General features: G+C 54.5%; 10 protein-coding genes across 10 annotated transcripts; 3 read left to right on the forward strand and 7 right to left on the reverse strand.

Annotated features, from left to right (window-relative positions):
* Nucleotides 1-49: 49 nt before the first annotated feature.
* On the reverse strand, nt 50-1,385 carry BO86DRAFT_384583 (Apq12 family protein). Its single transcript, XM_025670916.1, has 2 exons — nt 1,262-1,385; nt 50-829 (listed from the first exon to the last, which is right to left on the reverse strand). The coding sequence occupies exons 1-2, from the start codon at nt 1,275-1,277 to the stop codon at nt 303-305; spliced, it is 543 nt and encodes a 180-aa protein (XP_025533380.1). The 5' UTR covers nt 1,278-1,385; the 3' UTR covers nt 50-302.
* A 611-nt stretch (nt 1,386-1,996) lies between these two features.
* BO86DRAFT_405501 (uncharacterized protein) lies at nt 1,997-5,692 on the reverse strand (the record flags this gene model as incomplete). Its single annotated transcript, XM_025674098.1, has 4 exons — nt 1,997-2,146; nt 2,211-3,742; nt 3,794-4,724; nt 4,905-5,692. The coding sequence occupies 4 exons, from the start codon at nt 5,690-5,692 to the stop codon at nt 2,062-2,064; spliced, it is 3,336 nt and encodes a 1,111-aa protein (XP_025533381.1). The 3' UTR covers nt 1,997-2,061.
* Nucleotides 5,693-8,299: 2,607 nt separating this feature from the next.
* On the reverse strand, nt 8,300-10,665 carry BO86DRAFT_327850 (Zn(II)2Cys6 transcription factor). Its single transcript, XM_025668620.1, has 3 exons — nt 10,051-10,665; nt 8,638-9,969; nt 8,300-8,588 (listed from the first exon to the last, which is right to left on the reverse strand). Exons 1-3 carry the CDS (start codon nt 10,244-10,246, stop codon nt 8,557-8,559), a joined length of 1,560 nt encoding a protein of 519 aa, XP_025533382.1. The 5' UTR covers nt 10,247-10,665; the 3' UTR covers nt 8,300-8,556.
* A 109-nt stretch (nt 10,666-10,774) lies between these two features.
* Nucleotides 10,775-12,808, reverse strand: BO86DRAFT_351290 (H(+)-transporting V1 sector ATPase subunit H). Its single transcript, XM_025669424.1, has 3 exons — nt 12,213-12,808; nt 11,637-12,156; nt 10,775-11,579 (listed from the first exon to the last, which is right to left on the reverse strand). Exons 1-3 carry the CDS (start codon nt 12,514-12,516, stop codon nt 10,967-10,969), a joined length of 1,437 nt encoding a protein of 478 aa, XP_025533383.1. The 5' UTR covers nt 12,517-12,808; the 3' UTR covers nt 10,775-10,966.
* Nucleotides 12,809-12,816: 8 nt separating this feature from the next.
* On the forward strand, nt 12,817-16,153 carry BO86DRAFT_4365 (M protein repeat protein). Its single transcript, XM_025676017.1, has 3 exons — nt 12,817-13,290; nt 13,343-14,826; nt 14,888-16,153. Exons 1-3 carry the CDS (start codon nt 13,116-13,118, stop codon nt 15,830-15,832), a joined length of 2,604 nt encoding a protein of 867 aa, XP_025533384.1. The 5' UTR covers nt 12,817-13,115; the 3' UTR covers nt 15,833-16,153.
* On the reverse strand, nt 15,912-17,133 carry BO86DRAFT_384587 (ankyrin repeat domain-containing protein). The gene is made up of 6 exons (XM_025670917.1): nt 17,039-17,133; nt 16,956-16,981; nt 16,767-16,895; nt 16,587-16,709; nt 16,181-16,510; nt 15,912-16,128 (listed from the first exon to the last, which is right to left on the reverse strand). Exons 1-6 carry the CDS (start codon nt 17,094-17,096, stop codon nt 16,078-16,080), a joined length of 717 nt encoding a protein of 238 aa, XP_025533385.1. The 5' UTR covers nt 17,097-17,133; the 3' UTR covers nt 15,912-16,077.
* Nucleotides 17,134-17,281: 148 nt separating this feature from the next.
* On the forward strand, nt 17,282-19,209 carry BO86DRAFT_384588 (WD40 repeat domain-containing protein). Its single transcript, XM_025670918.1, has one exon. It carries the CDS (start codon nt 17,494-17,496, stop codon nt 18,865-18,867), a length of 1,374 nt encoding a protein of 457 aa, XP_025533386.1. The 5' UTR covers nt 17,282-17,493; the 3' UTR covers nt 18,868-19,209.
* A 205-nt stretch (nt 19,210-19,414) lies between these two features.
* Nucleotides 19,415-21,968, reverse strand: BO86DRAFT_452297 (origin recognition complex subunit 1; the record flags this gene model as incomplete). The annotated part of the gene is made up of 3 exons (XM_025676915.1): nt 21,149-21,968; nt 20,973-21,097; nt 19,415-20,912 (listed from the first exon to the last, which is right to left on the reverse strand). Exons 1-3 carry the CDS (start codon nt 21,944-21,946, stop codon nt 19,415-19,417), a joined length of 2,421 nt encoding a protein of 806 aa, XP_025533387.1. The 5' UTR covers nt 21,947-21,968.
* A 754-nt stretch (nt 21,969-22,722) lies between these two features.
* BO86DRAFT_405507 (uncharacterized protein) lies at nt 22,723-25,642 on the forward strand (the record flags this gene model as incomplete). The annotated part of the gene is made up of 9 exons (XM_025674099.1): nt 22,723-22,727; nt 22,781-22,803; nt 22,868-23,176; nt 23,230-23,272; nt 23,325-23,451; nt 23,500-23,727; nt 23,789-24,372; nt 24,427-24,717; nt 24,787-25,642. 9 exons carry the CDS (start codon nt 22,723-22,725, stop codon nt 25,424-25,426), a joined length of 2,250 nt encoding a protein of 749 aa, XP_025533388.1. The 3' UTR covers nt 25,427-25,642.
* On the reverse strand, nt 25,323-26,596 carry BO86DRAFT_351304 (prefoldin subunit 5). Its single transcript, XM_025669425.1, has 4 exons — nt 26,385-26,596; nt 26,008-26,300; nt 25,753-25,870; nt 25,323-25,642 (listed from the first exon to the last, which is right to left on the reverse strand). The coding sequence occupies exons 1-4, from the start codon at nt 26,422-26,424 to the stop codon at nt 25,575-25,577; spliced, it is 519 nt and encodes a 172-aa protein (XP_025533389.1). The 5' UTR covers nt 26,425-26,596; the 3' UTR covers nt 25,323-25,574.
* Between the last annotated feature and the right edge of the window lie 1,025 nt (nt 26,597-27,621).

A 27,621-nucleotide genomic window follows, 5' to 3' on the forward strand; every position in this document is an offset into this window, starting at 1 on the left:
CAGAACTCAACACAAACAATCTACAAAGCCATCCATCCAACATCATAATCACAACTTACACAAACCACACACAACAGTAAAATAGTAAATAAAAATAGGGATTCAAAGAAATCTAACCTAAGCAAGGCCGAAATCCAGCACGAAGCGCAAGCCACACGCACAAAGTATACTATAAATAACCATAGCATACATGTACACACACCGGGTCACTTGACTTCACGCCAAACGCCCAACTCGGCAAACATACCAAGGGCATCAAGATGAAATGAAAGAAAAAAAAAATAGCGGAAAACCCTGGGAGGTCAGTACCTCCCGAGGGGAACCTGGTGACCCCTAGCACCACCACCCGCGCCAAACCCAGCATTATTGCCCCCAAAGACCCCAGCCTGACGCTGCTGCTGCTGCTGCTGCCGTCCCGCACGCTCCATATCCTCAAACACCCTACCCAGAAACCCTCGCGCGAGGCCAACCAACCACCCGACATCGCGGGCCGCGCGCTCGACGCCGCTGGTATACAGCCAAACGCCGACGCCGATGACGGAGGCCCACCAGAGCAGCCACCAGGCGAGGCCGACCCAGAACATGACGACGCGGCGGGCGTAGTCGAGCACCTTGAGCGAGAGGAACAGGATCACCAGGAGGAGGGCGACGGAGAGGAGGTCGGGCATGGCGCCGCCCGACGACGCGAGGTAGCTGGCGGCCGGGCGCACGAGGTAGGGGTCGATGTAGGCGGCGCGGACGTGCGCGAGCGCCGGGGTCAGGTAGGATGTGTTGAGGTGGGCGGTCAGGGCCGAGAAGGAGGTCGTGGTTAGGTGTTGCGTGATCGAGTCTGGAACCACGACGGGGTCAGTATACGGAAACTCATGGTCATACTCGTCAAACGATGGCGCGGGCGGGGCTGGGCCCGCGGGCAGACTGAGCAGTTCGGGCGGCGGGTCGAAGCTCGAGTCCTCCTGCTGCTGCTGCGGCGGCGGCGGCGGCGGCTGCGGCTGGGCTTGATGCGGGTTGAAGGTGGTGAAGGGGTTGGTTGGGACCGGGGTCAGGTCTGGGAAGACTTGGATGTAGCTGATGCCGCCGGGGCCGTCGTCGCCCCCCCGTGCTCGAGAGAAACCACCACCACCACCACCACCACCACTGCCGGTCCCGGGGAATGGGGCTGGCACTGGTGCCGGGGGGTTGATGGCGTTCCGTCGCGAGGGGGACCCGGACAGTCGGCTGCTGCTGCTGCTGCTGCTGCTGTGCTTCTTGGACTGCGACTCACCTGGAAGGTATTCCATCCTTGGGCTTCTGCTTCTGCTTTTGCTTTTGCCTGTTCTGCTCTGGTTGTCCGGCTGTTGACGGAGTTATTGGGGTCGAGGCGGTGCGTGAATACGGTCCGGGTAAGGTGAGTTTGAGTGAGACAGTCGAGGGCAATGCGTAGGCGTCGTGATCTTTATATAGTCATGATCGTGAGGTCTGGCATGCACTGCGATCTGAAAGAGACCGGGGAGTTGGTGGTGATAAAGGATGGTTGCGGGGGACAAATAACGAGAACAAACCAGACAAACAGATCTGGCGATAAGTTCCTTTTGTTGTTGTTGTTGTTTCACCTCTCCTTTGATCACCGCCTGCCTAAAATAGAGGATCCGTCCGGGGTGGGTTGAGACAATGATGCTGGACAAGGTTCATCTAGCCCAACTATGTCTTGGGTTCAGACCCTTTCTGGTCGTCTCAATAGAACACCCAAGAGAGTCCTTGTCAGCCTCTGACAGCATCACTATCACCAACTCACATGTCTTGGTAAGATCCAAGCATTCCACGCCGCCTTAGCGAGTCTGCCGGTTAATTCCGCTTGCGAAGGCGGTGATGGTGTCTCGGTATATAGCCCTCGTGGATGGGCATTTTGCCCCAGTCATCATCCCTTGAAAGACCACAGAGAAACTGAATATGCGATATTAGTCTATGATATTATACATCTAGATCACTGATAATGGTCATTTATATACATGCGCCTCTGGCGAGGATCTTCCAACCATGTACAAGCGGGGCAGATGCACAGCATCCGCATCCACTGTTTACTTCTTAAGAAACAATCAGGGTCTTTAATGCCTCGCGTTCAGCCAGAATCTCGGCCTGGAGCTTTCTGGTTTGGCGTAGTGCCTCATCCCTGGGAAGAGTCAGTTGAAACGTCACTTATCACGGTTGGGGGTAGCTGAAAGGGTAAAACTCACCGATCGGACTGCAGTTCGGCGACTTCAATCTGCGCACGGTTCATCCGACTGACCACCTCTTCCATCTCCGAGTCGGCGTCCCGGAGCAATTTCTCCAATTCCTTAACCCGCTTCGCAAGCGTCTCGAACTGAACCGCCTCGTTCAGTGCCATTCCGTCCCCACTGGTCGTCTTGTCCAACCGCGGGGAACGCGCGCCGAATGGGGTGTTCGGCGGCTTCGGAGACAGAGCCATTGGGCTGCGCGCACCATTCTTGACACGGGTCAATTGAAGACTGTGACTCTCCTGCAGATTGCGGACTTCTTCCTCATGACGCGCCATCTCGTCCTCGGAGAACTGCTGTGCCATGAGAAGGATGTCCTCCATCTCCTTGAGCCGGCTCTGCATCTCATTAATGCGCGTAGCCGACAGCTGCTGCTCTTTCTCGCCCTTACCAATCGCCTCGGCTAAGCGGGCACGCAGAGCAATGTTGTTCGCAAGTTGTTGCTTCACATGTTCCGCTAAGCTGTCGGTCCGCGTGACCGATTCCGCCAGCATGGGAGACTGCGCGACATTGGCTTCAGCCTGATCCCTGTCAGCCTGCAGCTGCTTGTAGGCAGTCTCCAGGGAGGAAGAAGTGACCAAAACTTCAGCAAACCCGTCCCGGTCGGTATCATAGTCTTCGGGAACCGTGATGTCATGTTCCTGCAGCAGGACTCGCAAAGAAGTGGTCTCCTGCTCGGCGCGGTCCAGATCCATCTTCAGACCTGCGAGTCCCTTTTCACACTGCCATTTCTGCTCCATGGCTTCTTCCGCACGGTGGCGGAGCAAGTTGACCTCCTCTCGGAGGTTCCGTACCTCGCGTTCGTAGCCGATCTTGCGCGGAGACTCCGCCATCTGCGCACGAGCCAGCTCGAGCTCCATTATCTTTAGCTGTTTCTCGTACTCGCGAGAATCGTAAGCCTGGCGCTCGAGCAAGCGCCGAAGAGCTTCGTGAAGGGCATCCCGTTGGGCCTCAACGTCTTCAATCCTGTCAGCCAGATTCTCTCGCGGCTCGCTCCGTTCCTTGACGTTAACAGAGTTCGATCGAGACAAAGAGTTGGACCGGGATAGGCCAGTGGGGGCGCTCGGCTTTGAGCGCACCCGTGCCAATGAGTTCGAACGAGAGAGACCAAGTCCCGTACCTCGTGCCGGAGACATGGTATCTTCCTCCGCGATGGAAGCAAACCGGCTCCCTTGCAGTTGTGCTAGGGAGGCATTCTCTATCTTCAGTGCCTCAATCTCGCCCATCAACCGCGCCACCTCGGAAGGATCCGACGATTGCTGGTGAGAGTTGCTGGCACTGCTTTGTAACTGAGGTATTACGTTCTCCTTCAGATGGTCCCGCTCATTTCGGAGCTGCTCGAGCTCGACACGCATGGCAGTGAGCAGATCTTCGAAGTTGTCTTTGATCTGGCGCTCTTCAGCCAGTTTCCGACGAGTGGCTTCCAAAGCTGTCTCCAGCTCTTTGGTGCGGGAGGACATATCAGAGAGATCGACTCTCTCCCGTCGCAGCTTGAACGATGCGTTAGCGCTAGCGGAAGCAGAGGCCTGAAGCATTCATACCTGGTGCACTTGCGATTCCAAAATCTGAACGTGGGCCTCGGAGGCCGCACGTCGACCGCGCTCTTCCTGCAGTTTCTGAGATAGCTCTACCTTTATCTGGGCCCGTTCCTGCTCTGCAGTACGCTTGTATTTCTCAATATCCTCCACTCGACCACCAGACTCGTATGCATAACGGATAGAGCTACTGCCGGAGTCGGAGAAGTAATCGCTGGTCCGCCGGTTAGGGGTGTCGAAGACCGAATCCGACTGCAGTCGCTCGACCAGGTCCTCTAACTCCATCTCCCGGCGGATCGAGCCCGCAAGCTCTGAGCTGATCTCCCGCAACTCATTCTCGAGCTCCGCCACCAGGGCTGGGGCTCCAGACTTCTCCAGAATACTAGCGCTGCTGAGCGACGAATTGCGATGCGGGAGAGACGTATGCGGGCGAGTAGGGTCGAAGGGGACCGTTGTGGATGGCGTTATGGAGAAGGACGCGCTGGGCAGCGAGGGCGGCATGGGTGACGGTATTGGGGATCGGCCGGACTCGGAGATGTCTGTGCTCGACGATTCGGCGCCAGGTGAGGAATTGCCCGCCCGCCACCCAAAGAAAGAGCTGATCTTGTTGCCGGGTGTCTTGGGTTGTTTGCTATCCCCCATAGTTGACGAGGTGCCGGTGCGGCGGGGAGGGTCGATCTGTAGCGGGGCTGGGCCGTTCGTTGGCAGGTGCAGAGCCATGGTGGTAGCGCGCTTCGGGTTTATAGCCGGGGATATACGTTTGTGGACGAAGGATTCACTGACGAGACGGTTATGTATCCGAGTCGCATTCGTGAATCGCGTGGAGTACGCAATATCGTAAACAGGGGTCTCGTCGTCGCTGTCGTTGACAGGGCTCCCTATGGACGAAGTCGTGTCTATGCGGAGATGGGACGAGGACGGACTACCACGCGGGAATCTGGAGTAGACACAGAAGAGCACGGGGTTAGTCCTGGAACGTGCGCGGGGAGAGTTGGACATAAGAAGCCCTCCCGAAAGCTGCGAAAGGCGCGGAAGGCGGAGCGAGTGTACCAGCCAAGGGGCAAGGGCCCTTAAGGGAGAGCTTCACAGGGAGAAGGGATGCGACGGTTTACCATACCTATCCAGGTCCCTGGGAGGAGAGACGGGGCGGTGTAGTTGCTGTTGTGGTTCGTGAGTATATTCAGGGTATGGTTCAGGCGTGTGCTGATATATATCGTCTTCGTCTTCGTCGTCCTGGCGGTCATATACGTAATCCAGAAACGACGGCGATGAAACCGGGGATAAGGCCAGCGTCTGGCCGGCAGCCAGAGGGGAGGCCGGGTGAGAATCCGGATGCGCAGGCGAGTTGCCCCGGGGAGAGGCAAGTAGGGACGAGGAGGAGGAGAAAGGCCTAGCTGCGTGCGAGGGGTTCACAGCATCCTGGGGAAGCGGCTTCCTGCGCACGGTGAAGGGAGAGGAGAGGGAAGGGGTTTGGGTATGAGATGCAGATGCTAAGGTGGGAGAGGAGGGGAAGAGGGGGATAGGGACAATAGACGAAGGAGGAAGGTCGGGAGGAGGGTAGGCGGAAGAGGAAGAGGAGGTGGAAGTAGTGGAAATGGGAGAGTTAGGGAGACTTGGCCCCGGACCGGGGTTGGGGTCAAGACTCCCTGGGTGATAGGAGATAGTAGTAGTAGAGATATTATTGGCGTCCTGATGCGTGGTAGTGGTGGTAAGAGGCGGCGGCGGCGGAGGAGAAGGAGGAGGTGAAGCGGCAGTAGCGGCGGTGATTGTAGTCGCATCGGGATGGTCATCATGGCCATGGCCATGGTCATGGCCATCATGGCTCTGGTTATGGTTCGATGGGGGAGGACTCGAGGGGAGGAAACCGCCCGAGGCAGGAGGCGGAGAAGTCCAGCCGGGGGCCATTGCACTCTAATTGGATGAGTAGGAGACAAGTGACACGAACAGGAACAAAGCAGATCAAAGACAATCAGCTGAGGATCGACGCAGGCCTCATGGCTGACGGGAAAGTTTGGGTTTGGGCTCAGGAATGGAAAGGCTGCTGCGTGTGAGACCAGGACTAAGACTGAGACTGAGACTGAGACTTTGGGGTTGGAAAGAATAGGAGAGGATCCATTGATTGGAAAGAAATTGGGGGGGGGGGAAGAAAAGACGGAAAATCTGGAGGAAAGCTTGAAAAGGGAAAATGCAATAATTAATTCGAGTTAATCCGGAAATCAACTAAGATCAAACTAAAAAGAGGGAAACGTAAAGGAAAGGGGGATGAGATTGGCAGAGAGAGAGAAAAGGCCAGAAGCGCGCGGGAAAAAGGAGGGCCAGCGAGATGCAGAAAGAGGCAAAGCTGGGATCCACTTGGCCGTGGGATCTATACAATGATTGTTGGTTGATTGATACTGACTGGAGACTGACTGGAGACTGACTGGAGAACAATAGTTTTCATTGAGAAGCTCAGAGCACTCTAGTTTCTGCTGATGAGATCATTTCTCTCTCACTTCCTCATTTTTCTGTTATACTCGTACAATACCAGCATCACTACGAGCATCACCACCACCACCTTGTATATTCTTCTACCAAATATGTGCCAGTCTTCAAGATAACCGGAGGCCCAGCCGGGTGGCCGATCGGCCCCACCAGCTCTCGGGCGGCAAGTCAGGGGTTATCCGGCTGTCTGTCCCGTCCTGCTTGCTGCTGCTACATTCCTAGTACCTAGTAATTCATTTTCCACCTGCCACCACTTTGTACGTCGGACAATTGGTACAGTACAGTGGTTCCAAAGAAAACGCATATCTATAAAAAGCACATTCATGCCAGCCGTTATGCACACCATTGTATCACCATTGTCAAGAACCAAAAAAAAAAAAAAAAAAAAAAAACAAAAACCAAACAAGCCAAGCAGTTGGCCTGAGTCAGCTTAACAGGGCGGGAAAAAAAAAAGGAGAGAACAGACCAGCCTCCCCTAAAGCAACTAACGCCGACTAGTGGTCCGTTACCAACAGTCGCCTGCACTCGGACCAAGGATTCACAACCGTCTCAGAAGTCTGATCATGACTATCCTTGCTGAATTCGTGCAACTCGCTTGTCGATGGGCCAAGCAAAAGTTGCTGCATGTCCTTTTGGGAACTTTTGAAAGATCGGCCCTGGAGACAGTGGCCAGTGGACTCTAGGTACAGTACCCATTTCGGCTCGGGAGTTGATATCCATGCAGGGTTCCACTTACGGTGGAATGGAGGATGTATACGCAACTTGGTAGAGTAGCTCAAGTAGCCCATCTCCAGCGCAATATGGAGTAGCTTTCGACAATCAGCTAACTATTCAATTATTCATACGTAAGACACAAATAACAAAACGGAAACGCCATGACCCCTGCCCCTACCGCAACAGCATAGAGTAGCTCGAAGTTACCAACAAGACCATAGAAACTACTATAGCAACTAGTAAGCGCCCCCAAAGGATGAGGCATGGACCCAAAACCCTGCAGGCCTGCCCTTCACATACAGCCCCGAGCCAAACGGCGGCCAACAAGTTTTCGTATTGAAGTTGGCAAGACAATTCTTCCCCACTAATCAACACCAACAAACAAAAGCCCACTTACTACGGAGTATCCGTACTCAGTATCAAGTCCATCTATAGACATTCACCTGTAAACTTGAAACCACCACCTACCAACCAACCTCTACTCCCATACCCCCCAGTCCCCCATCCCAACTCAACCCAACCCAGCAAACTATTCTTAGCCACCAAACGTTCCAGCAACTAAACTATCGCGTTGGCTGCAGGACAACCATGCATGCACGTAACCTAACGCACGCACGCGCGCGGTTCCCCCAACCCTGAGACGGGGGCTGGCATTGGCATTGGCAACCCCTGCGGCAAGGTAATGGGTTGGTTAGCCGCCGGAGGAGACCTCTACTTACGGAGTACCAAGGAAGCTACTACAGTCGCCGCTTATGCATGATGCAGATAGGCGTCCTGGGATGACTGTGTCCGGTTCGAACGTGGGCGGCTAGGGGCTGGGGGGGATATTTGTTAGAGGCTATAGTAGCCTACTGTGTTCCCTGCCGCACCGCAGAAAAGGGAATAGGGTTGCTAAGTATAGAACCAGAATCAAGTGCGTAGCGTAGCTATCATGGGTATGTATGGAACATGATTTGAACTACGTACTAATTGTCTGTATGTGTCTGTGTTTGTTCCTTGGAGCGAAGACAAAGGTTTAGACCGCAGAACGGAAGGGCATAAGCACCACGGGCAGGCAGGATGGGAGGAATCTAGGTACGAGCTCGGAGCCTCTATAGGTTAACACCACCAAGAAGAAAGGGTTCTTGTCTTGCTGTTCCTAGGGTCATATGTCTTGCAGAACAAGGAAGTGGGAGTAGGGTAGAGTAGGGCTAGGGAGGGAAAGCCGGTGACACAAAGAAACATGCGGTGCCCTTAGCGCCCCCCCTGAAATGCCTGGCTTCTTATCCCAGGTCTAGATCCGGGATCCCTTTATTCAACGGTAAACTTGGGTTTCTCATTATCATCCCCGTCTTTGTGTGGAACAACATCAGACCTCGCTATACACTAAGTAAATGCATAATGTGACGCCAGAACAGAAGCAGAATGAAATAACGCCATCAACTCGTCGCTGAAATAGCACAAAGCAGGATACCTCAACGTCCTCCAGTTCCAGGAGACATTGTCTATCCCTAATATTTACATCAATCATACCACATAAAAGCTCACGGGTGGAGCCGATCTCCACTCGAATGAAGGGCCGCTTCGTCATTCCTTTAATATGGGATGAAATCTATCCTCATACGATCTACTCTCCGGGTCAGTGAATAACTTCCTCTAAAGAGGAGAAAACATACCCAAGAACTGAGACCACCCCTCATTCTCATCCAGCTGGTTACTCCAATACTGCTCCAACAATCTCAACGACTGCAAAACATTTGGCACCCGGATAGTATCATGCAGTGATGCCAGTAGCTGGCGGACCTGCTGGCGATCCGCCCCGCGCGCCTCGCATCCCGCAATGAACAGCGGTGTTGTGAGCATCACCCATGGACTCAGACCCGGCGACGGCCCGATCTGCGCCGTACATTCCAGGATCCGCTTGACTGAGTCCTGCACCACCGGTGCCGACGCGGGCGTCTTGTACAAGCGGCGGTGGATCTGAATGAGCGCACTGCGCTGGAAGGCCTCATTGCAGAGCATCAGCTGCCGGATACAGTCCGGCGACAGCCCCTCCGTGACACCCGGGTAGAAGGTCGGTTGGGTTCCGACCTCTTCGGCCGCCATTAGTCGACGGAGAGCGCCCTCCAGCGCAGCTGCCTCGTGAGCGACGTCGATGTCGACCATGGTATCTCCTACCGCGGCTTCCTGCCGTGGTTCCTGTTGCTGCTGTAAGAGGTACTGATGCTCCCGCCAGGATACCGCGCCAATCGCCCGGAAGATCGCGGCCAAGTTGACAGTGAAGCCCCAGTAGTCATCCAGATAATCAGGGGTTGCGAAATCGGTTGTGTTGTCCGCGACCGTTGCTTCCACCCCGATCGGCGGCCCGTTTCCAGTCAACGCTGTCAGCGAGACAATCGAGCGGTGCCATCGGTCTAGATACCGACGGAAGCCCTCGGGCGATCCCGGTGACAGGATCCCGCGCTGATTCGAAGAATCCATGAGGGCTTTCGCTCCCGCGATGTGTGCGCGCCACGAATTGGGATGAATGGCGCCCGAATGAATCTCGGCTAAGCAGAGAGTGCGCGCTGTGGCGAGCAGGGCATCCGAGCCTCTGCTGGCAGGGTTCTCCAGTTCCTTGCGAAAATGTTCCAGGCTGAGTGCCATGAAGCGCGCGATTTCCGGAGCCGACTTAACATTTTCCGACTGGTTGTGGAGGGCTTGTAGGTGGATGGCAGAGAGGGCCATGGTTGCGTATAGGAGGGACGGGGTCTGTAGGGCCATGGGAACCAGCATCTTGCAAATGTCCTGTTGCATGCCGGAATGACAGGCAGTGATCTGCGAGGCATCGCTGAGAAAGTGGTGAAGAAGGGACTTTTGATCGGTCGAGAGGGAAGCGAACGGGTCAATGTAGTAGTTTAGACTAGTCGTAGCGGTCGTCGTAGATGGGGTACCAGCGATTATCGAGCCGGGAGATAGTGCCGTAGAGGATGAGTTTGTGGTATAGATAAATTCGCCGGGGGAATACTCTGATCAGATACAGGCGCTTTGTTAGCGACCGACACAGTAGAGTAAAGCAAAGTAGAGTACTCCGTAGGATTCGTACGGACCCAGTTTATGCATGCCTCCATTACCCACGCAGGCTCCGAATCGTGAGCGCGAGAAAGCCCGCCCACCCCACTGCAGCTGCATCGCATATCGACAGGGCGTGTTCGCTTGCTGGCACCGGCCACAGCTTGGTCGCTGCTCGTCACACTTCTGCCGACGGCCTTTACATCGCTTGCACCCAGTGAAGGAGCGCGACATGTGTGTTGGTGGTTTTATTTGTTTATCGGCTGCTTTCGGGAGGATAAAGCGGGTTCGTTCCTGGGAATCCTGGTATGGTAGACCTCGGCGGGGATCTTTCTTTTTTTTTCTCCGCAGATGACTGTTCGGCTACCCCAAGGGGGAAGAGGGGAGAGAGGGTCCAGAATCAGATCGACCGGATTCCACAGTCCACAGCGGATGAGGGGCGGTGGGGGTGAGACAAGACAACGAGAACAGATGCAGGAATAATCGAGAGGGAGCATCAAAGACAAATTCGGAGAAGCTAAAGTTGCCGTGCGAGCACGAGGGCTGTCGCCCACTCTTCCGATCACTCGCCCCCTCCACGGCCTGCCGGTGGCGGCGATAAGCAGCAATTCCCGACAATTTGTTGACGGATGATCGATAAGGGGCGGCGGGCGGTGGGCGGCTTCCTTCGCTCCAATCCCCGAATCTGCGGGTGATGCAACGAATGGATGGAGAACAGGTTTGAGAGTCTAGGCAGATTGGGCAGTATCCACCATGAAACATCAGGTAGAAATGCACATCAAATTCAACTTCAAGCAGACAGATTCCGCTTAAAAGTACAGTGCAACATTTACAGATATTTCATACAAATGCAGCCCCAGCATGGCTCGTCTAGACCCCAAATACATACAGACGGTAGCGACGTGACAAACAAGAGCAAGGATAGCGCGAAGTTGGAACGGGCTTCGTCCCCAATTAGTCGTCAAAAGTATAACGCAGCCACTCTCCAACAGCTCGCAAGCTCTCCCACCTGACAGCTTCGTCCTTGTCTGCCATCAATTCCATCACCCGCGTCTTCAAGCCCAATTTCTCCAACTGTGCCCGCCGTTCGGGAAGCTCTTTGACCAGATGTCCCACATCATTGCATCCAATCGCCAGCACCTGCTTATCGTTGTCCCAGTTCTTGGAAAGAATCTCTGCGAGTTTCTTGGGCAATGCGCCATTATTGTCGTCCAAGATGCGCCGTGCGTTATCCTTCCAGAACGTGGGGTTCCGGTGCGGGGGTGACCACCGCAGGTGGCCCGACTGCAGTTCAGCCGCGTACTGGTCAAACGTCGTCTGCGTCTTGGTGTATTCATCGAGAAGCTCCTTCAAAGCCTGAAGGTCTTCCAGCAAGTCTTCATCGGTCAAGTGGCGGCCCGAGAGGTTCGTCAGCAGCGCGGGCAGGCGAACAAAGACGGCCACTGGAAGAAGAGTCGTGCGGTTACTGGACAGGAGATTATTGAGCGTGGCAAGGAGTAGCCGGGTTGTCTTTTCTTTCGGAGACAGGCGGAGAAGATTTGTGTAGAGCTGAACGAATTCGTAGTCACTAGAAGGCGTACGTATTAGCTTCACCGCTCGCACAGACTACGCGCACATCACGTACTTTTGCAGATCTTCCCCGACCAAACTACCCTCAAAGCTCAGCTGCCATAGCACCAGCAGTACTCGGTAGAGGAGTTGGAGTCCGATGCCACCTGCAAGACCAGGCTCGATCCCGCGCGCACTGCCCGCCAGGGTACTTGAACTGCTGTCTTTAGCGCCCGTCGCGGCTCGCAGAATATCGATGAGAGGATCGACAGTCTGTTTCCGTTGCTGCCAAAAAAGTTCCCGTGCTCTGGCAGTGCGAAGAAGTGCGGACAACTCCTGGACCCCGATATCCTGCAGCCCGCTGTCTTGGTTCTGGGTCAGAGTGGAGAGATAGGTGTACAACTGCGGAAGCGCCTCATCATCCCGCGGCGCTGGCTTCGAAGAGGAGAACAGGCTGACCGATACCAGGTTTGTCAAAAAGGTGGAAGTGAGGAGAGGAATCGGGTCTTCAGCGTTGGTCGAATGACGCAAGAGGGGAAGGAATGACTTGTAAGGATTGGGGTGGGCAACCAGAGCCGTTGCGAGGGAGGGAACATCTGATAACCATTAACAACCATGTTTCACGATAGCTGGAAGTCAGATAGAGACCCACCGTTGATCAAATCCGCGGCCAGCACGAGGATGCATTGCACGATGTCGGTTCGTCTGGCGGCGGAGTCCAGCACACTCTTGCTCTCGGGCCCGCCTGCCAGCAGACTAACATACCCAGCTAGATCGCCCTCAACTGTTTGACGCCGTTGCTCCTTGCGAACCTTATCCACCGCCTTGATCTTCTTCAGGTGTTCATCGGTGATGTTGCCAGCTCGAACGGCTCCCTCCCAAGGGATAGGGCGAGCTCGGATGTTGTTCTGCAACGAGCTGAGATACGTAGGCGGCTCCAGGGGCAACGACGACATGATGGATCCTGGGAACAGAGGGGCAGGAATCCAGCTGGAAAGAAAATAGCAACAATCGGAAGGGAGGAGTATAAAAGCGAGTCAAGAGGAGTGGGGGGGAGGGACGATGAAGGAGGGGGTGGGAGAAGGAAAGATGGAGAGGTGAGTGGAGGAGGACAGACGGCGGTGGTTCGGGCCCGTCCGAATGATGATGTGGGATTGATTGATTAAACGCTCATCCATTCCATCGATCGCCAAGCCCGGCCGGTTGCGCTGCAACTTCTCCGTCCACGCAAGCTGCACCATCCTAGGCTGCCATCTGGCTTCCCGCGCAGGGACAGCATTGCCTTGTCGTATATCTTGCATCGCCACGTTCTTTCTGCTCTGATTGACTCTTCGACGTGCCGTTCACCCCGAAAGTCACACGTTCATTTCCTTCCAGCCTTGTCTTCCCCACTCGGCGACAACACCCAACAAGCATATCGCACCGACCTCTTGACCTCGCGACTGTCCCTGACATACGATCTCATCGCCACTGAATTGGTCACTAGGCGATCGCGCCATTTGCGCATGGAATAAACCCACGGCGGAAATTGCAACGAAGCACCTAGGTCGTCACCATGGCGCAGAATTCACAAGGCAACAAGCCCAAGTGGAAGGTCGGGTCTTTTTTACAACAGGCTGTCGCGGGTGTGGAATCGAGACTCGACCAGATATTAGCGGAGGAGGAGGATCAGAAACAAGTACAAGCGAAGAATGTTGCTACAAAACCCAAGCCGGCGGAGCACACCGGAAGTATGGTCCATTCTGTCCTGTGCAGATCCATCGGATTGCTAATTGCGACCAGACCTTTCCCGCAGCTCATCCAATGCTCGGAAGAATGACCGGCTTCAGGAGCGCCTAGCTCGAGCAATGGTGAAGAACTCGCCGGGTCCTCTCGCCACGCAAAGCTCCAGTCGGAACTCATCGCCCGTTACTAGTCCGGTCCCCAGCAACGGCGCCCGATCTAGCATGGACATCGATTCTAGCCTCGGATCACCAGCTGCAAATACAGGGAGGCACTCGCGAAGCTCGAGTCGGGTCGAGGATGCCTCGGTTGCAGCCGAGTCGCGTGACAGCTACGATTCGGGCCTCCCGCGAGGGTCAAACGACATTAGCAGGCTATCGACTGAAAGCGCACTGCCTCCGCATGCGCTTACGGAGAATGGTGATATTCTCGCTAAGAACCCTACCCTTGAGGAGGCACAATCATCTGCGAACGAATCGAAACTTTCTGCGCCTACAGCATCTCTTTCGTCGACGGAGCCTGCTGGGGAAACTAGCAATGATTTATCAAACGGCCAGGAAAAGACCGTCGGCGAATTGCAACCCGAGGACAAAATTGCTGAATCTCAACGGCAGGAAGAGATATACGGCTACATCGAACGGATCGATGCACTGCAGTCGAAGCTTAAATACCTCGCGAAAGAGGCCGCTGAATCCGCCAAGCAGGCTGCGACAGCAGCGGAGCCCGGCAGCGTAGAACGACAGCTACGGGAAAAGGACGAAAAGATAGCCCTTCTCCTCGAAGAAGGTCAAAAGCTGTCCAAGACGGAAATGGACCATCGAACGGCTATCAAGAAGCTGAGGCAGCAGTTGATAGAAAATGCGAAATCCCAAACTGAAGTCAAGAAAAAGACAGAGAAACTCGAACGCGATCTTGCTAGCGCGGAAAGTCGAGCCAAACGAGCAGAAGCCGCTGAGAAGAGAGCCAATGATTCTCTCTCGACACAGACCAAGACGTCACAAGATCTTGAAGCGGTGACTGCAGAACGCAACGCTCTGAGTCAAACTGTACAGGAAATGAAGGGTCAGCTTGCACGAGCCGTCGCTCGAGCGGAAGCGGTTGAAGCTAAGGCACAGTCCGAGGCACTCGAACAGGAAAGGCGCCGCGCCTCTCAGTTGGAGGAGGACCTTTCTAGCGTCAAAATAGAAAGAGATATCAGCGAAGGGAAGCTGAGGCGCGAAATCAGTGATCTGCAGGCTACCATTGAGCAGGAGAAAGAGCGCGCTCGCATGCTTGAAGTAGAACTCAAGGGTGAGCAGTCGATGCTCGAAAGTAAGATGGAGTCCCTTCGCTTTCGAGCCGAAGAAGCTTCGACTGGAGTGGCTGGCGATACTCAGGTCAAATTGCTCCGTCAGATCGAGACCCTTCAGACTCAGTACGCTGTAGCTAGCGAGAATTGGCAGACATTAGAGGGTTCGTTGCTTGCTCGGTTGGCGAATGTTGAAAAGGAGCGGGATGAAGCCGCACGGCGCGAGAGCGAGATGCGACGGAAGATCCGTGAGATGGTAAGCATAATACATATAAAGACATTATTCGGTGACTGCTAGGCTAACTCTACATGCGCAGAATTTGAAAGTAAAACGAATCGAAGAAGAGCTCGAGACCGCGAAAGAGACTGAGCACGATCTAGAAAGTAAACTCGAGGAGGCAACTGAAGAGATCAAAAAGCTGGAACAGAAACTCAAAAAAGCCACTGAGGATCTGGACTTGGCTCAGAAAGACTTTGCAGAGCAGCAGAAGGTGATCGATGCCACTTGGACACAGAAGCTCGAGGACGAGCGTGCGAAATTGCGTGAGCAGATGTCTCCGCCGCCCGTCTTCCTGCAACAGCCTCGAACGCAGTCTCCAGTGGCTTATAGTCGCCGGCCTAGTGCTCTTGAGCCCATCGGAACGTTGTCCGATTTTCGACCAAGCAGTCGACGTCCCTCGACATTGCCAACATCGCCCGACATGGGCAATCTCTCACGCCAGAACTCATTTCCCTTGTCCACTCAGTCCATTCTCTCGCCCTCGACTGCAACCAGCTCGATACATCTCCCAATTCCGGAGACGCCCTCAATCAATCATGAGCATGATGAGCTCTTCAGCCGCTCTGCCACCCCCTCCGCATATGGCGGAGCACCCACGCAGCACTCGCGCGGCATTAACGATATCATCTCAGAGTCCACAGTTGGCGCAGGACCCTCAGTGCAGTTGGTCGAGCGCATGAGTGCCACCGTCCGCCGGCTCGAGAGCGAACGTGCCGCATCGAAGGACGAGCTTTCTCGAATCACCTCGCAGCGCGACGAAGCCAGACAACAGGTCGTGGATCTAATGCGGGAAGTTGAGACGAAGCGCACCTCTGATACACGCGTGCACGAGCTTGAACAGCGGCTTGATGAGCTCGACCAGCGGTATCAGACCACCTTAGAAATGCTGGGAGAAAAGAGCGAGCAGGTGGAGGAGTTAGAGGCAGATATTGCCGATCTCAAGAAGATTTACCGCGAGTTGGTCGACAGTACGATGAAATGAGGCTATTGTCTCTATGCACGCCGCCCTTTTTTACTACTGAGATCTTTCCCTTTGTACATAGAGAGTCTTTGCTCCGGGCTAGATCGCTCTAGACGATGTTATGTGATGCATGTCCGCTTGTTCAAAAGAATTTTTGAAACAGTCTTGAGTCTGGAAAAGACTCCGGGTATCCAGTCTAATTATTTATTGAGTATCCGTTGGTCTCCGACAATTTTTTGATCCCACCGAATCTTTATGCTGCGAGCCTATAAATCGATCCCCTCTCTCTCCGCCGTTTGAAGGATGTAGCTTCGGACCTACTCAGTGGTTAGCATGAAGACAACCTGTCTAGAGATACGTAAGTCCTACCTTGCTATCTGGTGCCATATCGATAGCCAGCATCCCGCTGGAATCTCTCTTGTCTGCCTCCGCACCGGCCTTGAGTAGCGTGATCGCCGCATCGCCATGCCCCTCAGAGATCGCATGGTGCAACGCCGTCAGCCCGTCAATATCGGTCGCATTGACCGGACTCTTGCCATCTTCGAGTAGAACTTTGATGATGGGCGTGGAACCGATAGCCGCAGCCCGATGAAGCGCGAGCTGGCCACGTCTATCCTTGACCCGAGCGCTGCATTTGTTGGCGATCAGCGTGCGGACAGTGGAAAGATTGGCTTTAGAGGTCGCAAAGTGGAGGGCATTCTTCAACGAGCGTTGTTAATTACAGTTCGGTGCCATTTCTGATGGCAGTGAGGAATCTAGCTCGCTGGATACGCACCTGTCCGGATGAGCTCTTAACGCTGACATCTGCGCCTTTCTTCAGCAGGAGATCAATGATCAGATCTCCTTCAGCGTTTTTCAAGCTAGCTGCAATCATCAAGGGGGTCCAGCCGGATCCATCCTGGAAGGGTTCTTTAGCAGGCTTGAACTATGATGCGTTCTTTCTTGGAGGCCATACCTCGACGTCGGGGTCAAAGTGCTTGTTCGAGATGAGAAGCTCCACGATAGGCAGGTGATTGTAGGCTACAGCCCAGTGGATGGGAAGACGCTCGTCGTCATCTTTGGTGGCAGCAAGCTTGGGATTTGCCTGCATATGCTGTCAGTTGATATGTTTCCACTCGTCATTCCGTGCGGGGACAGCTCTTACGCTTAAGAGAGATTCGGCCGTAGAGACTATGGAGGTTAGTTATAGATCAAGGTTTGAAGGTGGGATAGGATGAAAAGACCTGCCTTTTCCCTCTCGAGCAGCCTCATGAAGAGGGTACTTAGCTTCAGTGCTAGCGTTCATGATCAATGCAGGTGGTTTATTGCTTGTTTCTTGTTTGCGGCGGGGTTGATTTGATGATCCGATGGTTGGCCTGAAGATGCGGAGAACCGCGGCCTCGACACCTTACATGCCTTAGGCACCGACATCCGCGGAAAACCAGAGCTTCGCTTCTTCAGTCCGCAGCTCTGCAACTTCACCTCATCTTCAAGCTATCGACCATTCTTTCATTCAACGTCTCTCCAATATTTCCACATATACTAATTACAACTACAGTCCTAGACCCCGTCTTTCTGTATGCACCTTCTCCACGGATACTCTCGAGTTTGAAAGCCACCGCATCCCTGTCCTGAGGGATCAGGACGCCCCCGACTAATCGCCCACGCCATCACCTCGAAACTCCTCCTCACCTACCTACACAATGGACGTCGTTCCCTCCACATCGCCCGATGAGGCCGTGCGCCTATCGGCGAAGCGTACCGCGGAACTCTTTGGTCCCGACTACCTGATGGTCACCCCCTCGGTCGCCAGCGGCTCCATTGGACTGTCCTATCGACGCAAAGCAGAATACGACGATGTCCGAGAATTGCCCCCCGCCCTCGCTGCGAAACAAGCCGCTGCGGCGGCCGCCGCCGCCAGCGGACGCGCCAAACGACCCAAGATCCAATCTCAGACCAAGGCCTCGGCCGCAGACGGCAGCGGCGCGTCGATGGCGCTGGTCAAGAAGGCCCCCGGGCCGGCGGCGGGCGGCGTCGGCGGTGAGAACGAACCCAAGAGCCTGATCCAGCGACCCTCGGCGACGCGACAACAGAGACCCGACTGGCATGCGCCGTGGAAGCTGATGCGGGTGATATCCGGCCACCTGGGCTGGGTGCGCAGTTTGGCGGTCGAGCCGAACAACGAATGGTTCGCCAGTGGTGCGGGTGACCGGACGATCAAGATCTGGAATCTGGCCACCGGTGCGCTGCGGCTCACCCTCACCGGCCACATCTCGACCGTGCGCGGCCTGGCCGTCTCCCCGCGGCACCCGTACCTCTTCTCCTGCGGCGAGGACAAGATGGTGAAGTGCTGGGACCTCGAGACCAACAAGGTCATCCGCCACTACCACGGCCACCTGAGCGGCGTGTACACGTTGGACCTGCACCCGCGCCTGGACCTCCTCGTCACCGGCGGCCGCGACGGCGTGGCCCGCGTCTGGGACATGCGCACGCGCAGCAACGTCCACGTCCTGTCCGGCCACCGCGGCACCGTCGCCGACGTGAAGTGCCAGGAGGCCGACCCGCAGATCATCACGGGCTCCCTGGACTCGACCGTGCGGCTCTGGGACCTGGCGGCCGGCAAGTCGATGGGCGTGCTGACGCACCACAAGAAGGGCGTCCGCAACATCGTCACCCACCCGCGCGAGTTCACCTTCGCCAGCGCCAGCACCGGCTCCATCAAGCAGTGGAAGTGCCCCGAGGGCGAGTTCATGCAGAACTTCGAGGGCCACAACGCCATCATCAACACCCTCGCCGCCAACGAGGACAACGTTCTCTTCTCCGGTGGCGACAACGGCTCCATGTGCTTCTGGGACTGGAAGACCGGCTACCAGTACCAGACCATCGAGTCCACCGCCCAGCCCGGCTCCCTCGAGGCCGAGGCCGGCATCATGTCCTCCACCTTCGACCGCACCGGTCTGCGCCTCATCACCGGCGAAGCCGACAAGACCATCAAGATCTGGAAACAGGACGACAAGGCCACCCCCGAGTCGCATCCGGTCACTTGGGCTCCTACCCTTGGCCGGCAGAGGTATTAGTGTCCTGCGTGCTGCTGCAGCCAGCTGGCCACTCTCACCTCCTCAACCCCCCCCCTTCTTCTTCTTCCTTCCATTTACCTCTTTAAAACCTCCTATCCTTTTCTGGAGAAATACCCCCCGCTTGCCGGCCTCGACAGCTTCCGTGGATGTACAAAACTGTTCACGGGAGTCGAATATGACAAAATCTTCTTCATGCTTTTCTGCTTCTGCTCCGGAGGTGGTCACGGATGTTCTTCTTTGTGTTTTGTTGTTGTATGCACTATGGCGTCCAGCGTTGTGTGGTTTGGATTTCTCTTTCTTGCTGGTATACTATGGACTATGTAGATGTATCATAGAATGAATAAGCCGAGCATTAATCTCGAGCTTTTACCATCTCATACCTCTATGACCAGCTTGTACACTTTACTCAACACATGATAATCGTCTCTGCCCTACGTACTCAATCAATTTACGCTTGTGCTCAAAACCGTGGGTATCATTATTCCTATGCTAATATATCGTACAAAATCCCGGCTCCATCGCGTGCGCTCATTCCGATGGATAAGGATCACTGCTCGATCCCCAGCCCCAACCCCTTGGCCTCTGCATCGTCACAGAACGCCGAGCGCACATCCTCCGCTGCGACCCGCAACCGCACCTTCCCGCTACGGTCCCCCCGATGCGGAATAGCCGCGCTGCCGAGAGGGCCCTTCGCGCCCGCACTGTGCTCTAACGCCAGCACGCCCGAGTTCATGAGCTCCATGGCCGCGGATCCCAGCGCGCGCACGCGCGCGCCGCTGCCGCCGACAAGCAAGAACTCCCGGATGCCGACGCCGGCCGCGCTAGCGACGGCGACGGCTGCGTCGGCGATGCGCTTGGCTTCGTCGATGACGTCGCCGACGGTGGACTCGGAGATGCCAGTGCGGCGGACCCGGGCGAGGAGGGCGGCGAGGAAGAGCTTCGCGGCCAGGGGCAGACAGCGGAGGGATTGCTGGAGCGGGGTGGAGGTGGCTTCTTGGATGGCTTGTTTGATTGTGGCGATGGTGACGCGCCCGACGATGGGTTTGTTGGTGCCAGTGGTGGTGGGTTGGGCTTTCTTTTGGGACGGGGGGAGGAGGGTCTTCTGGTTGGATGCCCAGTCTTTGCGAGCGGGGGTTTTGCTCGGGGTGGGGGGCATCGATTCGGTGTCGTCTTCGTCGATGGTTTCGAGGGGCTCTTTACGAGCGGCCTCGTTGGCTTGTTGTTCGGCAATCTCAACGGCACGACGGCAGATGTCTAGGGCGCGACGCGCGTCACCGCTGACGGCGGCGACTTTGCGGCTGGCGAATTGGATGGCATCTGCGTCCACGATGTTACCTGGCACGTTGGCAAGTCGTGTACTTATGATCTCCATCAAGTCGGTGTGTTTGTAGCCAGGGAAGGTGATACGGGTGAGGCCGAGACGGCTGGAAATCTTGTTGCTCAAGGTTCGCTCGGGGAGATCCATGGTATTGGCCACGGCGAGAACGATGAGTCGGGAGTGTCGTAGGGCGGGCCAGTTGAAGAAATTGTACATGACCGACTGGTTCTTGGTGACGAGTTGATCCAGTTCGTCCATCAAGACGACGCAGGACACTCGCCGTGGGGAAGGGTGCGAGAACTCCCGTTCAAGAAGATCTAAAGCGTGAGACGGAGATACACGATCACCTTTAAGGGCCTCCCAGAGCAGAGAGTAAGACTGATGAGGGTCAGTCACCTTCATGCCATTGATCTCAACGAAGATGAAATCGTCCATTTCTTCCGCCAAGACGGCGGCGTTCAGCTGAGCCACGACCTCGCGAACGGTTGCTGTCTTACCCGTTCCGGGTGTGCCAGAGATGTAGATACAAGTACCCGTCCCTTCCATGATGGCTGCACTAAGATGGCTGTAGACTGCGTCAAACTCCGTTTTCCGGCAAGGGAGCGATTGCGGCACGGTAGACACATGGAGGAGAGTCCGCGCCTGTCGATAAGGAGAGGCTAATTGTGATGGTGACAAAATACGGGTACCAAGAGGAGTAAACTCGAGTGGTTTTTTGACAACGATCCTATAACGAACTGTGAGACTGTGGCAGGCTAGATTGTTGTGATGTCGTGCGTTCACTCACCTCTTATGAGTCGGGGTGGTCAAGGATTTCTGACGTCTGGATTGAGGTGTGGCATTTGAAGCCACTTTTTGCCTTTTCCTGGGTGTACTCGGAGCAACGTCCTCTTCATTTTGACTTTCGACATACTTCAAGTTATCAGCTTGCAGAGTTGTGACAAAGCAGTCTGTTACACTCACATCATTATCAACCTGCTTGCGTTTCTTGGCTACCTTGAGCCCATTCTTGATCATATCAATAAGATCAAACAATCTATCCTCTCGATAAACCTCTTCCCAGATGAACTCTTCGGTATATCTTCCCTGAACTTGGTTCACTCCTCTGCGACACACAATGCACTTGTTGAATTCCGCCAGAGCTTCCTTTCCCTTCGGAGGGACACCTCCAGGATATTTGGCGTAAAACGCATCCTTCGACATGACCGTGGCTCTGCCGTTGATAGAGGTGAGGGGGTTGACATTGAAGTCCGCCGTCAAGTATTGTTCGTTGGGTAGGGCATCCGATCGTCTCTTGTTCTTCGTCGACATGAACTCGTCCGGAGAGGCAAACCACATGATATTGGCCGACTTGATGAGTTCATCGTCATCATCCTCTTGTTCCAGGAACTCTGTGATGATTCCGATCCAATCCTTGCCGGGCTCCGGGGACTTGAGCAGCACCACCTGGCCCAGGGCGCATTCGAACGAGCCCATGCGAGCACCGACTATCTTTTGGGAGCGTTTGGCATTAGGACGGACGGAGCGTCTGCGCATCGACTTCGGGGTATCTTGCGCAGAGTCGGCCGTCGGTTTGCTATCCTGATCATCAGTGTCCTCTGTGTCGTAGATCCACTCCCATGGGTGGTCTTCTTCCCCCAGCTCGTCATCGGAGTCGTCCCGGACAAGACCCCCCTTGGTCATCCATAGCTGGGCACGTTTCCGTACACTCGGCTTGCGCGACTGCAAGCCAGGTTCTTGGCTCGATGAGTCGGAAGCCATTGTTCGTGATAGTCGAATTCCCAGTCAAGGGAGAGACAATTGATTATGGTTGGTATGTTGACGGGGGAACCCGAAAAGATGCGCCTGCCGCGCGCCCGGCGCTTGTGCCGCTGTTCCCATTTTGGGATTAGCGCCCGCACTGCCGTTTCCGCGCCAATCAGATGACGTGCGCTATACTTCTGCTAAACGAGGCAGCAAGAGCTGTTACTGCCTGTCCGTAACACCCACCAAGCTTGCAACTGAATTGTCTATAACAAAAAGTCACCTCTGGAGGTACATTATGAGAGCCTTGGAGCTTCGTTGATACAGCCTCTGGAGACATCCCAAGGAAAGCGAGCACCCAACTTCACTTTTCGTCGTTCTAGCGGTGAATGCAGGCTGCCGAGACAGCTACTGGGCGATTGGAAAACAAGCAGTTTCTCTTCTTACCGGTTAATTCTTTCACTGGCCAATTGCGTTTATTCAGGGGATTTCTAACTGTAGAAGCCGCTGAGTGCTGTTTGTTTTGTGGCTGTTGTGTCTCATCCTCTGACCTTCCTCTTTGTTGCCCCCCCAAAGTCACTCCGGGTGACTTCCCACTCTGTCCATGACATCTTCTCTTCTTCCATCTGCCTAAACCTCCCCGTCATCACGCGTCAGCTCCATCGCTCACCCACTCCATTGGTCTTTTTATCTGCTCTCTTGGTCCTTTGATCGATTTGCTCACTGAGTGCTTCAGTCGAGGAGTATCCCCTCATTCCTCAGCCCAGCGTTTGGCTGGGAAGAACTCGGTCAACATGGAGTAAGCTGTCCTGTTGTCGTGAAACCAATGATCAAATACTAATCAATCACCAGCTTCGAGGCCTCTGGGGCAGAAGGTAACGTTGCCTGAACCTTGTCAGTTCCATTCTACGGGGAAAGATACTGATCTTCTACTCTTAGAATGGGCGCTGCCCGGCTACGGACGGCCAGGTCCTCAAAAGAACCCTTCTGAGACTGAGGCTTTGCACGTGCAAAACATTGCATCGCAGGCTGAGCCCACTTCCAAAGCCGAGCATGTTCGTGAAGCATCTGTCACATCTGCGAACAAGAACACCACTGTCCATAACCCCGCCCCTGCCCGAGGAACAGCTCGCGCTTACAGAGGACGTGGTGCCTCAGGAGGCAAAAGAGGCTCGTCTTCGCCCCGGGCCCATCTTCCAGGAGAGTCTCCGGCAAAGTCGCAATGGAGAAATGGAATCCAGCCCGCAGGTAAGAATCATTCTCTCGTCCAACTTCATTCCAATTAATATCACTTGGTCCAGAAACCATCAAGCTTTCGCACCCGTTCAGGGAGATTAGAGACACGTAAGTATGAAGTCTGAATCAAGACCTGAGGTTAGTACTGAATGGGGACTAGATTCTGCACCGTGGCACGGTCAGTCTCGTCTCGACGCCCATTCGGACAACAGGGACGCCATGATGTCTTTGATGACATCTGTCGAAAGACCGGAGCTTACATCAACCCGCCCGCCGGAAACCATGATGTATGATGTGTCTTGCCCAACTGAGCAAGAAGTAGCTGATGTATATAGGCGATTCATCTCTGGGGGGCATCCTATCAGGTCTCTGAGGCTACCAAGCTCATTCAGAGCATTCTTGCTAGATGCGACACCCTCACCTTGCCCAAGAAACGGGAATGGACGAAGACCTCTGCCTATTCTGTTGGAAAGGAGGATCTTGCGGATCAACTTGAGCTAGAAGATGCCTTGATTCTCGCGTACCGGAAGGCACCTGAGCTGGAGTTTATGTTCTCTGAGAAGGTCAGTGAAGAACTGAAATGACAATTACAATCGATCTTTCTGACTTCAAGCTCTTAACTAGTTACTCTTTTTGTGGCCAAAGGAGGGTCCCTCCATGCGTGATGCCCTTGGCACCGATCTGGAAGCTCTTGATCCTGTTCGTATCAGGTTCACGTGTCACTTGTTCGTTGACAAGAAGTTGCCTGATCACATCTGCGCTCTCGGCTATGACCAAGCCAAAACCGGCCTGCTTGTCCAGCTCCTGCGTAACAAATGGGCCGAGATTATGGCAAACAGTCTCGTCAAGTCAAAGATCTACTTGGTTGAGCCCCTTGAAAGTGGCCATGGTGAAGTCTCCGCGAGAAAAGAGGCGGGCTTTGTTAGACCACTCTTTCGCACGATTCCAATGAGCAAGGCCGATTTGGATAGTTGGCCGGGCCGAGCTGAGCTGATCCGGTCAAGGAACAATGCCCATCTTCTCAAAGTGATTGACAAATGCTTGAAGAGTGTAGTTTACGTGCGTGGACACCTTCGCATGAGAGCCAATATCGGCTTGTTCGTGCTCGATTACTACCGTCAGCCATCGCAGGGAAAACCGGCGTGGGGCTTTGAGGAGTTCCGTGAGATGTTGTTCCATGAGAATACAAAGGGTCGTCTGATCCCAGGGTGAGCGCGTGATTCTGTCCTAAAATCCGTGATCCAAAGCTGACAAGTTAACAGTCTGAAGATCGACCAGTCTGTGTTGCTTCCTAGACTGCTTGCTGCCACCAGTCTTCTTGAGCCATACGACCGTAGCATGGACTCCCTGAGACAGCCCGAGCCAGCATTCTCTGTGAACTTCGAATTCTCCGGTCAGAAGAATTCTCTGCTACGCTTGGAGGCTGAATTTGCGAAATGTTCTGGAGCACGCGATTATGCAATGACGCAAAGCCGCTGGCTTAAACCGCGCAAGATCGGCCAAGTCAAGGACTCGCGCTCACCCTTACAGGTTGGAATAATCGACTTCGAAAGGTGAGTCTGTCCAACATGCTGTTTTGTGTCCAGTGTGATATTCGGCGTAGTTCTAATTCGTCGTGATAGGTCTGATTGGCAGCTGGAAATCGCATCACTGGAGTTCTATGAAGCAACTGCAATCGAGAGAGCTTTACGCGAATTTTCCCACACGATCAAGTTCAAGAGCAACGATGTTATGGGTGACATCTCGGCTAATCCTGTTCGCAAAGTCATCTTCCATGCCTCGGCACCAGTCTCCCGCTTCATCGAGAAAACGGCTATTCGGTACCGCCTGAAGGGGACCAGATATATCCTGGAGATAGCACGGTACGATGAATACACCCGAACCTCCACAACTGAGTTGGCTCCCTTGAACTTCGCAGCACCCTTTGGGAAACCTCGAGTTTCCTGGGGAGCATCGGTCTTTGACTTCACTTGGGATAACTTGCTCGGCAAACATGCCAACATGCCCGTGGGACATGCAGCCAATTACGACCCGAATCTTCAGACCTTTTTCCCGGCCGCCAATGAGTCGGAGGACAAGTCCCAGGGTCTCTGGGAATTCATTGACCTGATCAAACGGGTTGCAGCCCTTCTTAGGTCCGGACCGCCCCGCACCATGCCAGCCACTGGAAGCGTTAAGGCTAAGGCTGATGGTCGTTCGGCAAGCCCGGCCTCCAGCGGCAATGCTAGGGCTCTAGATGCAGACCTCGGGACTTTGTTCTAAGTCACCAGAAAGCCTGCCCTTCGGGGAAGTATGGAGAGCTACGTTCTCTTTTTTTCAGAATGTTGTTTTAATGCCATGGCAAGGGGGTTGATTAATGCCTTTTTTGTTCTTTGCTTTGTTTCTGTACCTAATTCAAGTGGCTTACCAACTAACCTGCACCGGCGGTAGCGGAAGCGGAGGATGCGGCCCCTTCGGCCAGCAATTTCTGTCTCAAAGCTGATCATGGGGCGTTAGCATAGCCGTAATAATCATAATAATATCCAATGGAAAAATGTTTCTCAGATATTCCCTGCCGGATGGTTGAAAAGTAAGATGGTGCAACATACCGTCTTCAAAGAGCCTCTGCTGCTGACTCTTGGTCTGTACAATCTTCTCCAATTCGGTGAGATTTGTCTCCAGATCCTTGACCTTATTCTCGTAGAACTCGATGGCTTTGGGAGCAGTCTAGCGAGCAAACAAATTAGCCCACGCATTCCAATCGAGCCCCAGTTCCGAAATAATCCCCAGTATCATCTCAGACCCATAAATCCCCTCCCAATCCCAAAGCAACCACCACGACGAAAAAAGAGGGGAGAAATTACCTTCTCCACATAAAACCCCGTCCCGACATCGACGAGCACCTTCTCCCGATCCGCCAGCCGGCCGCGCACGTACAGCGAGCTCGTCAGGGGCACGAGGATCTCCTGCTCCGGGCCGCCGGCGGTGCCCTTCTTGGCCGAGCCCACCACCCCCTCGTTGATGGAGCGCACGCAGTCCCGGAACTTCAGCTGGGCGGCGCGCAGCTTGGCGTGCGAGGTCGTCAGGTGCTCGAGCTCCGAGGAGAGGCGGGTCTGCAGGGCGCGGAGTTGGGGCACGGAGAGGGAGGCGATGTTTACTGTTGCAGTTGGAGAGATTAGTATGGGTTGGGTTTGGGGGGGGGGGTTAGATTGATCTGGGGTCTTTTGGGATTTACACTTACCTGAGCCTGGTGGGGGGTCGGAGGAGCTATTTGCGGACATGATGGTGGCGTGGGTGTCGAGTGTTGAGATTATGGGGTTTGAAGGTGATTGTGGTGGGACTGGGGTTGGGTTTGGTGTGGATCGTGGGAGGTGCTGGCCCTGGTGTACTGTGCTGTACAGTAGCCCGAACCTGTGGCTTGTGGTTGGAGTGCGGGTGAAGCTTGGTTTGCGGCTGCGGTTTGTATGGGAGGTGGTAAGTGGGGAGCGGTGGTGATTCTTTTTTGTGCGGGGGTTGTGATGCTTAGTAATTGTGCAGCTGGTGTTCCAGTGGCTGCGCCAAGGCTGCCCACCGGAGCCAATGGGCTTGCGCAATTGTACAGTAACTCTCTAGCGGATGAAGTATGAAACTATTCACTTGGTAGGTAGCTCATGTTGAGAAAATACTTGAAGTTTGAGTATTATAGATCTTTCTCACTACGAGTGGAATCATTGATGCCGCGTTGTCTTAGGCTTGGGCCCATGATTCGCTAACGTTCCTTCAGAAGTATATAGCTCTAGTAACACAATGCGATAGCTCTCTATTATACTCAATACCACAGCTATATAGCCTTTCCCTTATGTAACACCGACAATCATATCTCCTCATAACTATTAGTGCAGCTTCTACCTCTCCACCACCTCGTTATCCGCAATAAAGCACTCCTCATACCCAACGGTCCTCTGGCACGACCGCCTCCCTGTAGAAGGGGCCGTTGAGCGCATTAGCAATGCAGTCTAGGGACAGCACGTAGAGCTGGACGTGGTTGTCCCAGTCCGAGATAGAATCGGCGCCCAGGAAGTCCCACAGGGCGGTGGCTTTGGCGCGAAGCTCGGGCGGTTGGTGGTACTACACAGTACATACATATTAGACCCAACGGACGGAGGAGAGAGCTTTTCGCTTTGATGGGTTCAACTTAGCTTGGGGCAGTTTTTGAGGAGTCAAAGTTATTGTTAGAAGTGGCTGTAATGCAGCATGTGTGAGCAGGATTGGGGATCACCCAACTGATTTGTACTCAATGGAGACTTCAAGGTCATCCGATTGCCACATGGCTTGCAGGACTGCGAGGGGAGGTCATGTATGTCATGTCCTTATCGAAGCTCTTCCAGTCCGCCTGTGTGCTCGGAATAGGTATCTCTTGGACACCAATGCGCGACTGTGTCTAATTTCCTGCATGACCTTATGAATCCGGGAGTGTTTGTGAGTTAGTGTTGAAGAAG

This window comes from Aspergillus japonicus (assembly GCF_003184785.1).
Source record: "Aspergillus japonicus CBS 114.51 unplaced genomic scaffold BO86scaffold_1, whole genome shotgun sequence".
Classification (NCBI taxonomy): Eukaryota; Fungi; Ascomycota; class Eurotiomycetes; order Eurotiales; family Aspergillaceae; genus Aspergillus; species Aspergillus japonicus.